The sequence below is a fragment of the Anopheles coustani genome, chromosome 2 (genome assembly GCF_943734705.1).
Source record: "Anopheles coustani chromosome 2, idAnoCousDA_361_x.2, whole genome shotgun sequence".
In the NCBI taxonomy this organism is placed as follows: domain Eukaryota; kingdom Metazoa; phylum Arthropoda; class Insecta; order Diptera; family Culicidae; genus Anopheles; species Anopheles coustani.
This window is the reverse complement of record NC_071289.1, coordinates 59841916-59855708: the sequence shown is the minus strand read 5'-3', so window position 1 is coordinate 59855708 and position 13793 is coordinate 59841916. Positions and strand designations below refer to the sequence as shown.

At 43.0% G+C, this 13793-nt stretch overlaps 1 protein-coding gene across 4 annotated transcripts in view; it reads right to left on the bottom strand.

The window, feature by feature from the left end:
- Window positions 1-13793, bottom strand: part of LOC131261821 (division abnormally delayed protein) — a 119842-nt gene that overhangs the window by 23280 nt on the left and 82769 nt on the right. For all 4 annotated transcript variants that reach the window (XM_058263656.1, XM_058263659.1, XM_058263657.1 and 1 more), the window contains exons 3-5: window positions 8471-8626; window positions 1350-1941; window positions 1094-1283 (exon numbers count right to left, since the gene is read on the bottom strand). In XM_058263656.1, coding sequence (XP_058119639.1) covers window positions 1094-1283; window positions 1350-1941; window positions 8471-8626 — 938 coding nt within the window. The remainder of the gene's footprint in view (window positions 1-1093; window positions 1284-1349; window positions 1942-8470; window positions 8627-13793) is intronic.

Below are 13793 nucleotides of genomic sequence, written 5' to 3'. Positions count from 1 at the left end.
ACATGTGAAGAGCACGGTTAGTTTAAGGAATAGATGTTGACAAATGAAAATGTGTGGTGAAAAACACCACACCAAGGGTATAATTGAATTTAGGATATTCAATTTACAAACAAACGAGAGGGCCATGAACCCATATCAATTTTTTTCTTGTTTTGCTGTCAATGTTATGCTTTATTTTCTACCACGTAAACTCCATAAATCGGTGTTTCGATAACACACGGTCAGCTCCGATGCGCACTCTTTTCATTCAACGGTGCAGATTCATTTTTTACTTTTTCTGACGCGACAACTCCGTTTTTTTTTTCATGTTGCTACTCCGTCAAAAATTGCTCATTGGTCCATAAAAATCACACGACTGTTCTTGAACGTCGTATTTTTTTTAGCTCTATCGAACGATTTAAATTTATCAGCCATTTTTTTATACCATCCACCTGTTTACTCTTATAAAATGTTTTTCTTGGTTTTCTGTACGTTGGTTTGTTTTAAGTTTTTGCAAAATTTCAAAAGTTGTCTATGGAAACGAAAATCATAAACTCATTTGATAAAAAAAAAATTTTTTGATAGCGAAAACTTGATTACGATAGTGAAATTGGGCAAATAATACTCTACATTGCTGAATGATAGCATTTTTGGAAAGCTATGCGGTATTTTTCCCCAATCAAGTAGCTTTTTGTGCTTAGATCAGTTTTGTTTCTCATGAAAAGAGCTCATTAAGGGATTAAAATTAGTGAGAATAAAAAGCTTCATTTGTGAATTTCTATTTCAGCTTGATAAAACAGTCAGACTCTTTGGGGCAATAAACGTAATGCGTACTGTGTGCACTGCTGCACACGAATTCGAGTGACAATTTCTGCTGACGCCCATTTTGGCTGATGCAACAAACGAATGGAGCGGTGCAAAAAGGGCTGCGAATTATAACGTTATGCCGTTCCATGGTTTTCCCCGATAGCTGAGAAACCAACCGTCAGCGATTAAAAAGGTCATCGCTCGCCGTTCGAATCGGTGCGAAATGTTTCGTCCCATTCAGCACAAATTGTTGCGTTTTTCGACTGGCTGCTAATGGCACGTGGTTACCCCGCCCGCCCGCACCTACCTGTTTCTCTAGTTGTGGTCCGATTTCCATCGCGTGCATGATGGCGTTTGATAGCTTCGCGTCGAGCGATTTGATCTCCGCCTCGATGCCGTCCACCGTCGAGCGGACGTTGCTGATCAGCGGCACGATTGCTTCCGTGAAAGTCGACCAGCCCTTGTTGAGGGCGCCGACATACTCGATTAGGCAGCCCCTGTGGGCAGAAGATGGCATTATTGGGTTTGTTCGCTTCCCGCAGATCATCGCCGCCGAGACTTACCTCATCACGTTCTGGCAAAGACCCGAGCATGGCTTTGCGTGCAAGTGGTTGTACCGCTTACAGCTGCCACAGTAGTTCATGCGAAGCAGCGCCTTCCGACAGCTCGGCGCGGATACGCCGACCTCTTCGAGCTTCAGCAGCACCTCGGCACCCTCGCGGAGCGCCCGGAGCAGCACGCTGGCCGCATTTACCGTGGACACGAGCGATCCGGCAAGCTGCTGCGGAACCATGCCGAACGGTTTCAGATCCGTGTACGTGTGCACCAGGCAGTTCTTGTAGTCGCTGTGGAAGTCCCGGTTGCCGGCCTCGGCCGGGGAACCGGTCCGTTCGCCCCGCTCCGACCCGTGCAGGATGTCGGAGTGGATCGCGTGGTGGTACGCGACCGGGAACAGATTGCGGAAAAATTTGCTCGTGACGAACGCGAGGTCCTCGCCCGTCGGTGGTGACCGCTCCGAGGCGACCAGACTGAGCCGGATCGTTTCGTACAGCTCACGGATCGGTTCGCGAGACAGAGGAGACATTTTGCTGTAGACGGTCGAGAACAGGATGAGCGTTTTGTTCTCGGATTGCCGCGTTAGCTGGAGCAGGTAATCTGCAATAAAGTGGATGAAAATGGATTAGAAATGGTTTAAAAGGTCACTGATTTTCAAACAAAGGAGAAGGGTTGTTATGCAAGAACGCGGAAGTTTTCTGAAAGTGTTCATTTGGAATTATTTGATCCATAAATACTTCTGTTTCTCATAGTATGTTTCACGGCTAAGCAATCAACACAAAACAAGAACTACGACAATACAGTAATCAGTCGTATCAGCTTAATTTAGCGTGTAAATTTTATAATTCTCAAATTAAAACAGTATTCTCGGCAAAACCCATACCGAGCCACTACCGGTGAAATTACTCAGAAAATTTAATAACTAGTAACATAACATTACTCAGAAAATTTAATAAAATCAGAACCTCGAGGTCAGCTCCCAGGTTATCTCTTAGAAAATTCCTGTACCAATAACCAGTAGTAACTCGTGATAATTCACTTCAATGCAATATACAATTGAAATGCAGTTTTAAAACAACAAAACAATTACAACGACGATCGAACTTTATTGAAAGCTGATTGGTGATCGGCTGGAATTTATTGATTTGTTATTACTTACATAATAAAAAATTGGACAGACCTACGGTATAGTAAGAAGTATTATCCCGACATGTTCGTGTAGGTTAATATTGTTTAAATACAGGAAGCTTCCAAGAACGTCCGGTTAAGTTGCATATTCCGTTACGAGTAGAAATCCCAACCAAACATCCTCAGCGATAAAGATTCCATGCATAATTCCATCTGATTCAATATTCTACCAAATTGATTCTACACATTTGCTTTTATTGCCACAAACAATGCCGGCACAACGCTCATGGGCTTGTAGAAACAAGACGGTAAAAGTCAGAAAGCATCCTCAACAAATTATACGCAACACCGAACGTGCATTGCATTGGTACGTTGTGACTTGGGGGTCGTTTACGGAACAACAAAATGGTAAACCTCCCCGAGATGCGAGGCGTTGAAAGCAATCAAACGCAGAAGGATCTTCATCGTTTGAAAACTGGAAAAGAATATTCCACCAAGAACAAACCGGGCGATCGGTGGATAAGCCTGCTGCTTGGTGGTGACTGAAAACCGAGCGAAGGAAATGACTCGGAAAATAAAACACATTCCATTCCGATGTTTAACTTCGGAGAACAAAAGCTGCTGGCGAATGACTCAGGTCCGGAGGAATGCGACCGGCAGGAGCGCAGAAGGACCCGTTTTCTTTTCCATGCTGGAGGAGTACAATAAAGAGAAGAAAATTTGGGAAATATTTATCCGTTTAGTCACACAGAAGTATAGAGCATTCGATCCCGGAATGAAAGTTGACGATGTTAAGGTCTATCCATAAAAAAGGACTGGAAATTCCCCCATAGTTAAGCATTCCAATCGATGTATTTGTAAATTTAGCATTCGTAAATTTTATTCTAACAAACTTGATTACTTAAATTTTGCATTTTGTAACATGTGTTTTAAAATGATATAATCTTCTGAGGAAGAAAAAATGTATGAAACTAACAAATGTTTATTTGTTATATTAAAAAAAACTTTTGTATAAAACAGATATTCTTAAACGCAAAGTTGGTCGCTCGATAACAAACGATAGCTTCACTGATACCCCGGCAAATGCAATCGCTTGTTTATTAATGCAGAACACGTGGAACAAAAACTTTGTCCCGGAACTCTGGCACAAACTGACCCTCGGCTTTCGCATTACACTGCTCGCATATCCTTCCGCTGTGTAGGATAAAACAGGGACTGGTCCCTGCGCTAGTGCCCGAGCGTGAACCGGCCATGCACTCTTGTTGCCTCCTTCACATTGCAAAACTTTTGCTTCATCCTCACGGAACTAAATTCCGTATTCCATACGCGAGAAGTAATTTCCAAGGCGAAGGATGAGAACACATTTTATGACAACCCGTTCCGCTTTGCTAAATCGCTTCCGGTATGCACCGCGGCGTGATGCGTCTCCACCGTTTTCCGAGTAGACGATGTCACCGAGTAACGAACAGAAAGTTGGCATAGAATTCCGATAGGAATTGCAATTCTCTCCCTTCGTTTTCATGTAAGGTTTCTTAACTTTTAATACACCGTTTAAAATAAATTTTCACCGGTTTAGTCCAAACAAAAGTTGTGTAAATATGTTCATATACTGATCAGAGCAAACAGATTCATCAACCTGACGTTGGACGATTGACGTTTAATTTCAGAATGTAATAAGTTTTTGTAATTATCCGTCAACTGCAAGATGAATAAATTATGTTTACCCATATTCCCGGAGCAATGGATTTTCTAGTTCACGACTCAACAAACGAGGCGGGATGCCAAAAAGTGTAAACATTGTCGATCCAACAGCTTCCTTCAGAACGCACCAACCTTACCCTCCTTCCAGGACTGCGTGTTGTTTTGCGCTACGGTAGTATCATACATGGTGATATATATTTTACGACGATCAACAAAGCGTGACACGGCACCCAAAACCGTCCATAATCGAACGGCAACAAAAAGGCGGATCCATACTCCTCCAAATTGCGGGCGTTCAAAAACTTGACGGGACAGATTTATGGTCACACCGTGCGCCGGTGACGCCTGAGTTGTTTGTACCGATTGGGTATGCTGTTGTTCTTTTGGCTTTCCCTTGCGCCTTCATCGTAGATTAAAAATGAAATTGAAAAAAAGGTTCGATTTTGCGCCCAGAAATGACGATGTCATAAAACTGAAGCCATGTATCCGCACCGCAGCAATCGCCGCCGACGAATTATTCATGGTGCCCGATCAGGGCCCGACGTTTGGTGGAAGAGTTTTCAGCCTCTGGTGTGGTGCTGCGCAGCTGAAGTGCAAAAATTATAAAATGATAAATCACAGCACGGCGACAACGCGCGTGCAAGAGCCAGCATTTTGTGTGGACTCGTTTAAAAAAAGTGGCCTTTCCACCCGGTTCCTCGTTTGTCCTGTTCCGTTTTACCCAATTTTGTTCCAAAACAACTTTTTAAAACTAACTAATCCATTTTTTGACGATGATAAAAAAAAAAGCGATACCAAATAAGGGTATCAAATTAATTCACCACCTTGCCCACGTCTTCCGCGCAGCAGATGGAGTGGCACGGAAAGGACGGATAATGTATTCCAAACGTGCCCCCGAATTCCCGTGATGTCGCGTTTCCGAGGAGGCCTTTTTAATGGCTGATCGTATCTCATGTGGTTTCGGGTGGATTATAAGTTTGTAGTCTGATTAATTTGCGGCTATTAATTAGATTATTGGGAGCGTGGCAATGCTGGGCGTAACATTTAAGCCTCCGAATGGATGTTTTCTGCGTGGATGTCTTATTTTTGGAGGTCCCAACGAGATTTTAAAATAAGAATCAAGAAGACCGGACAGCATATTGCCATATAGCACGATCGTCAGAGAGAGGACTAGTGAAACTTTTATTATAAAATATTGAATTTTAGAAGTGCACACATACGCTCTTTTTATACATACTATTTGTAATAATCATTCTATATGGCACAAATCGACGAATTAAATATAACTTCAGCATAGTTTTTGGTCGGATAAATCGATCAATATGTACTTTGATGAAGTCGGGCATGTATAAATTTGGGCAGCTTCAGCTGGTTTTATGGACAAGCACGAAAACTGGTACAATATTTACCCACTACCGTGAGGCGGTGTACAAAGCAGTCTTTAAGATATGCATATTGTATCACCGCCGGTACAAAAATAGAACCAAATCGAGAAGGAAGGGTTTGTTTGCCCATGCAAACCCGGTTAGCTGATAATGCCCATTACTTTATGACCATCGGCCGGGTTCTGGGCCAGCGCTGCCGGTGTGCATCACGGCTAAACCTGCATGAATAATCTATTCTATGCAGTTCTCGTCCAGTTGTCGGAACTGCACTATTTGAACGCGGAATTCTCGCGAGCGCAAAACGAAAAGTCTATCTTCCTGACCGCTTCGACGATGCTTGGACACCAGAGCAGATGTGCTACATGGAGCACCAAAAATAAAACACACAACTTCCAGATCCGATTTTCTCGTGCACGACAGACCAGCAAAATTCGTTACCGAACTAAAGCAACTCTTCTGAACTGCAGTGGCCATTTCAGACGAGTTTGCCTATAAAATTCAAGGACATATGCATTGCAATGCTTTTTGCAGGGTAGTTCCAGTTTTGCATACGGCTTCACTCAACCGTTTGGACTGTAAAAGGATGGAACTCTGCAACAAAACGAAGAGTTATGATTTAAATTGAGTCTGTACTAGAGTTTTAGAGGAAGTTCGCCCTCAACCAACCGTATCGAAACGATCGTTATCATTCTGAGAATCAAAATTTATGAAGAATCATATTCCTGGAATAGAAAAGCACACGGATGGTACGTTCAAAAGTCTTCACTTGTTCATTTAATTGAAATTCTCATTTGAAAAAAATTAAAGCAATAGAAACAAAAGAAAAAAATCTTGATTGACAAATTATAAATTGCAATGACACATGTAAGAGATATACTTGAATACTCATTTCCACAATCGATTGGAATTACTAATTGAACGAAACGACATGAACAATTGCGCACTCAAGACCATGTCCTACCGGCAATAAAAGCTCTTTAAATGCAAACACAAGTGTAGTAATTATGCTATTTGAAGCAACTCCCTTTCCATGCATAATTATCGAATTAATTGTTGGATAATTGCCAAGTATTAATCATCACCGAGCATAGCCGCCCCTTTATTTGCCCTCGAACCCCATCGGCTTCGATCGAAATCGCTTGTGCGAAACAGACTGGTTCAGGCTTCAAGCCATTAGAAGCCATCACCATCGTATCGTTGCGTACGGTCGCTTACATCGTTAGCATGCTCTCACAGCACTGGACCTACCACCACCGTTAGGTTGCGATTTATGTTGTTTACCTCGTTTCCATGACGTATGACATCGAGCTCCGTGCGAGTGTTTCTGAAACATAAACCCTCCGAACGGTTACGGTAGATGTGCACTAGCATAAACTTGATCCGTTTCCATTCATTCGATCTTCTGTGTTCTTGTGGGTGTCTCGCAGGGGGGTTTAGGCGTACCGAACTCTTTAAATGGCAAACGGACCGTTTAGAGCGCTTCACATTTCAATCACATGACAAAACGACGTGCCTGGTGGTACGAGGATTGCTGCGAGAGCTTTTCCTCCTCATCATCGATCGTCTATCACTCCGAAGAAGCGCCGATTCCACCGTCGAATATGGTAATCGGGATAAAGTACGACGCTCGTGATGGGTTGCAGGCGAAACACCACCCACTTGATATGTATGAATTCACACGCATCGCACAACCCGCTGCGATGCTTCCCGTGTGACAACTCTCTAGCTCTACGGCCCTAACACACCAGCACCGGCAAGCACACCAGTAAATAAATTACCACTAAATCCAGCACAGAAAACCTGCAGCTGCAATAATTGATCACATTAATCAATGTCCTACGGTGGAGTGGCCTGGTGAAGTGAAAGGTGCTACACTCCGATGGTCCACCCCACGCGAGGGGCGTGGGCTGCACGGGTGGATTGAGCCAGAAGTCTAGCAGCCTGCCGATCGCAACCCATTCCATACGGTCCGCAAAGAGTGCTGGACTGAGTGAAGTTTCCTTCAACGCTGAGTGGCCCTAGGCGCCCCACGTCCAAGGACCCTCCGGCATACACCCACGACCGAGATCGTAACCGAGGGTGTCTCCGGGAGAAACTACAACCTTGAAGCTCAACACCATTGACACCTGGACACTTTGCCCCACAGCTTGCCGTGCCTACGAGCATTGTTTGATCGATTGGACCTCCTAGCGAAACCGGGAGGCGGGATTAGTGAACGAAGCGAGATGCGAGTTTTTATGCATGCCATTTTGCCGATCCTAATAAATTAGGTACTTATCCGTTTACCGGTTGCCCTGGCCGATGTCCGGAATGGCAGCGTTTCATAGGTCGTGCGCGTGTTAGGTCGTGCTTGTCATAAGATACGTTGCGACGTTGGCTCTTCGTTCCATTTGTTTTGCGTTCTTTGTTATAACATCTTATTATACTTAGGACTTCTCTTACACTTTGTCAACCGAACTTTTATAGAATATTTTTCAGTATGATCATTGATCATTTGTGGTGATATCTTTAAATGGCTCGTTGTTTGAATTTTTATTTAGCAGCCTGGCTATATTCGAGAAATGTGTGCCGACCCCTGCCGTAGGATATGAACCGAAATAAAACAAATTTAATAATATTTTCCCTCTCCGAGATTCGCCGAGACTTCAAGCTGATTTGTTTAAGAATCAATACTAACACTTATTTTTGAACAAATAACAAATGTTCTTATAAGAATGAACAAATTGAAAAAAGCTACTGCACATAGCTTCATTAAGGATTGATTAGCACAATTTCTATAGCCTACTACTAAGTTAGTGCAATACTATATTGATATTGTAGCAGGATGAGAATTTCCTGGTCTATGGTAGATACAGTGTTAAACACATTTTGCTCCTTTGTCATGGATTAAAAATTTAGCGAAATAGTAAACTTACCCCTGTACAGGTTGGCGGCCTGCTCCCAGTGTGACCGTTGACTGCGAATATGGTGCTTGACCAACCGTTCAAAGGTTTTGGTAGCCTTTTCCTGCAGCTGCCGCTCCGTTTCCTCGTCGCAGCACACACCGCCACAGACCGACCCTCGTTGGCTTGCTAGAAAAGTGGAAGAAAGTGAAATGGGAAAACGAAAACAAATCGAATTAAACCACTGTGATTACATCAGCCGGATAGTATATTCCACGAACGTATGCAATTAACACGCCCGAGAATCATTCAATTAATCAGCTGTGGAGAAAGGCAACCGTTTGTTTCGGGCTGTCTGTTTTTCGTCCGTCTGTTCGTCATTCGCCCGAAAGTGTGAGTAATGGAAAATTCCTGAGATGAGTTTGGCGGAGTTTCCCAGAACGCGTGCTGCTTTATGGCATCCTTCCTGTGGCAGTAGGAGATCGGCAACCAGCATGGGCGAGAGCGGTACGCTGGTGGTTGTGTTTGATGGAAGATACCAGAGGTACCCATATTTAGGCTCGTAACTCGACTTCCTTCGTTTGTTTACCAGTCGTATGGTAGGATGATGATAAAATGTTGAAGTAAAGGTAGCCAAAAAAGGGCCACTTCGTTCGCTAAGCTCCTAGCGACTCACTCGTACCTCATTAGCGTGAAACACTTTCGTACGGATTTATTTTCAGAACTTGTCGGCGCTATAAACCTCCCGCCGCGGAATGAGATTGTTTTTACGTCGGTATGTACGGTACGCGGTTGCATTCATATTAAGTTACGCAAGCAATGGAGTACACGCCAGCACGAACGAAAAGAAAAGAAAAAAACATGGAACGGAGCATCACAATCTATTCAACACCATCAGTTTCAGCAGCTGCTCAACAAACTGTACCGAAAACTGGGCGAAGCAGCAAGTTGAAGTGTAAGCAAACGCAAAGAACGCAAAAGACCTTCAAAAAGATGCGCGAATACTGGAGATAAAAGCGCCCTGATGGTATCAGCCCATCATGGAGCAAACCATCATCAGAATGATGGGGCCCACATTTTCAGCTTCTCCTTGTTTTTTTTCCGGCAGAAAACAAAATGCTAGAGTCCCATGCGTCACTCGGGAAAGTGCAAAAATAGAACAGAAGTACCGTCGTAGTGCGTCGTGTCTGACGTACGAACGTACAGGAAGAAGTGCCATCGAGAATCGACATCGCGATGACATAGTGGCTTTGCTTCGGTTCTACTTTAACAAAATGTTGAATTAAGCCATCGTGTATTTTCCACTTAACCAATTTTCCACAGCGTCTGGTTGGCTCAGTTCATTATTTTAAAATCTCGTTTAGTCAGCATAGGGTTACATAGAAAACAACATGATTGTATTATATTCATAAACCTACAACAAATAAAGTGTCTGCATACGTGAGCTAATGAAACACGAATTCAATGGCAAACAAGTGTTCACAAAATAATTGCTACAACCAAGTATAATACACAACCCCTTCACATACTCGCTTGTTCAGCTAACGAAGACGAGATGCACTCTTCACAACAGCACAGTATTTACTTTTACATTGCATTTCCCATTTCTATACATCCGGCCAGAAACCACTCTTTCTGCACGAAGCGTGAGAGGTACTGTGGTTTCGAATGGTAGCTAGGTAACATCTAGTGCTATGCACTAAGAAAGAAACTGTGCTGGAAAGTCCTTGATCCTTTAATCGCATGGATTTTTTCCGCCGGCAGACTTTTGTCTTATATCGTGTGGCTGTTTTCAATGGAAAATTTGTATGCGCAAGATTTATCGTTGCCGCCAATCACTTTGACTAACAACTGGCATCTTCGCTCGTCACTCAAAGTGCTGTAACACTGCGTAGTGTGTGCTGATAAAAAAGTGAATTATTCATGGTTTTTGGTTTTATTGCGACGCATGCAGGGTATGGTGGTGTTGTGCAGACATCTTGACTTTTGTTTTACTACAGAATAAAGCATTGAAGAAACAAAGCTTAAATAAGGTTCAGACCGAAGAAATTTATCATACACTTTTCGAAATAGAGAGAGAAAACTCTTTTTCTGAGCTTTGAAGGAAATGACAGAACTTCGTTGCTTCTGTTAGGCGAAAAGGTTTCATTCTTAAGCCATTAGGAAAAATCCATTTTATTTTGTAATCGAGAAAAAGCCAATGAATGGCAGAATTTCAAAACCCAAATCAAAGAGAAATAAAATCACCCTTTTCTCTCTCTTTGATTTAAACTCGTTTGCTATCGTTTACGTTCAGCGTTGCGCTTCACCAGATTTCGATAGTTCAGCCATCTGTCGATGCCGTGGAGCGCTGATCGCCCAATTCGCCACCAACATTGTAATCGAGAAACGGAACACGTGCACCATCTGTTTCCGTTTAGGATCGGCAACCCAGCAACCCTGACCCGCGGCATCAAAGCCCATGAAAAGACTCGCTGGTGGGTGGTTTTTATTTCCTTATCCGAATCCGCTTTGGTACGAATCCATTTTCCAAGCAATGGCGTAGTTCATTCACTTTGCGTTGGGCTCGAATCAGCAGTGTTCCATTTCGCTTCGATGTATTTTTCCTCGAAACGGAATGGGAGAGCTTTGCCCATGGCTTTTATTTTCTGCACAAAAAGTCCCGTGGAACGGGTGGTCCGGGATTTCGTATTGGGGTATAATGGGAGAACGAAATAGACGGGGAGCGTTCGTGGAAAGAACTGGCTGACAGGAAATGGAATTGTCATTTTATTTCACATTGCTCCAATTTCCTGCTTCACTGTGCCGGTATTCATGCTCTCGTCTGTGTATCTGTGTGCTAATGTGTGTTTGTTTTTACCACAAGAAACGTTGTCATGCTCCACGGGAACACTGGATCAGTGTTTTCGAAACCCTAACGTTGGTCGCAGTTACTGATGTTTACCATATTCAAAGAGAGTTACTAGCACCAAACATGATAAGTAGATCAAACTAGAATGCTTCATGTAAATCATAAGCAAAGGTTGTAAAACACTGCATCGTGAAAAAGGTTGAAAAACACTGCATCGGTTGAAAAATGTTTCCCTGGCTGGCAGGCGTCGTATTAACACATTACCAACTCATATAGAAGCAAAGGCTACAAAAAGATGCCTACATAATAAGTTGGCACAAGAGGGGAGATAATGGTTTATATGTTCATAATGGAAAACTTAATTTTAATATCCTTTGCATGTCTAGTGATTGCGGATGGGCATGCATGGAAACAACAACAAAGGAGAAAGCTTCAAAATGTTCTCGACAGAGAAAAAAGAGACAACCTCTTTGGTAGCACGAGTAAAAAGTCCCCGAGCCCGGACCAGAATTCAATTTGAAAAAGTGATTGATGGAGCGTTTTCATCATACAGCTCCAGACCGAACACTCCGGTTGCCAATCGATCTATGATGGATCTCCATCGACCACTGGAGAGAAGATTTCAATTAGCTCCGGTGTCAACTATCTCTCACAATTTCCCTTTCATCGGATGCCGACGACCGGATGCGAAACTCTCACCAGCCACCAGGCGTCTCCATTGGGAGGAAAAAACGTTGCTCCGTTCCTTTCATCAAAGAACATTTTTTCCATGCATTCAAAAATTTAATTTCATTACTAAATAATCGAATACATACTAAAAACTAATAAAATCTGTCCATCACACATTTAAGTTCATTTTACTGACAATGGTACGACTCTTCGTTTGGTATGTTATACATTAATACTTGGACCATTCAGGTAATCATAAATATTCAATCAATAAATATGCCTGTTTTCGATCGAGAAATGGTATATGGACCGAAATACCATATATCTAATTGATTTGAAATATCAAAGAATCATGACTAGTCGAGCAACATCGTGACGATAACCATGCAGAGATGGTATCCTCGAGCCAGCGATTGAATGAATGAGTGGGCCATTAGTTCGAGTCAAATGAGTATCACACACCACAAATGGATGCCAAATATTTCATCTCTGGAATGTCAAACAGCCGGAGGAAAGGTACGAAATACTGAACACCGCATCCGATTACACTTGAACCCGAGGTTTCAATAGGGTCCCGGCCCCATCCGATGCACACTAGAGCCAACGGCAAATGGGACTAAATTGGAGCAAAAATAGGTCACTGGAATACAACGCAAGCGGCACACTATCTCATTCGGAAAAATGATTCTACCGGTACCGTAATAAATTTCGTTTATGGTCGTCTTTTTTGCGCACTGACCGTGACCGACGGGACAGTTTGGTGGAGCATCGGCGAGCGAGTTATCCTTGAATATGTTGCATTCTTTTTTTTGTCACAAACACACACACACACACACATATACAACAACAGACGCCTTGGCGAACTCTGGCCCGGGCAATAGTTATGGTAGAGTGGAGTTTGTAGCGAATGACAAAATCTGCTGCAGGGTCTGTTTCGGACACAGGATAGACAGGTTTTCATACCTCCAACATACACATTCTAAGGTTGGAAAAATGTGTCTGTATGGGATCGGTGACCATGAGAGAAGGAATAAAAAAACTGGACAAATTTCCACACGGCCAAAGGCCAATAATTTTCAGCCGTAGCGGTAGTCTGCTTGGCACCAGGATTTTTTTTTTCCGAGCATTCGAATGGATTTTAGCGTTTGCGAAAGAAAGATTGATGGGCTTTCATCTAGTACTCGACGTAATCGACGCCCGGTAGATAGGCTTCCGCTCGGGGTTTCATCTCCAGAATCCTGGAAAGCACGAGCGCTTATCGAAGTAACTGCCTAATCCCGAGCTAACCGCACTCAATCCCAATCCTCAAAGAATCAAAAATTCTTCCATTCATCATTTTTTTCACAACTCAATCCACATCGATTGCTGGGCAACATCCTTAAAAGATCCTTGAAGAACGCCCCAAGAAAAGGTTTTGTTGTAAATGAAGCGGGAATTGAACGAAACCCACTGATATGGGTTTGGGAAACGTTTTCCAGTTCACCGAGCCATTGCGGTTCGAACTGGATTACTGCCCTGTACCAAACGAAACGGATGGGTTCGGCGTTTTCTTTGTACGGCCTAATGGAGCTGAAAGTTTATAAAACACACCACAGCGTTCAAACCACGGTAGGTGTCATTTTTTTCCTGCACTTGTGGTATGTATAAGGGTTGCATTATGCTTTTTCCTTTCAGTATGACGCCCATTGAAGGACAAATCAGATTGCACCGAGGAAACTCGTAGATAAAAAGAATTGCATTACCTAGATTTTTAGATTATCTGTAATGTTAATAAATAAAATAAGACGAACTACATTTTTCAAACCAAACTAGCCTGCAGCTTCCTTAAAAGTTTGT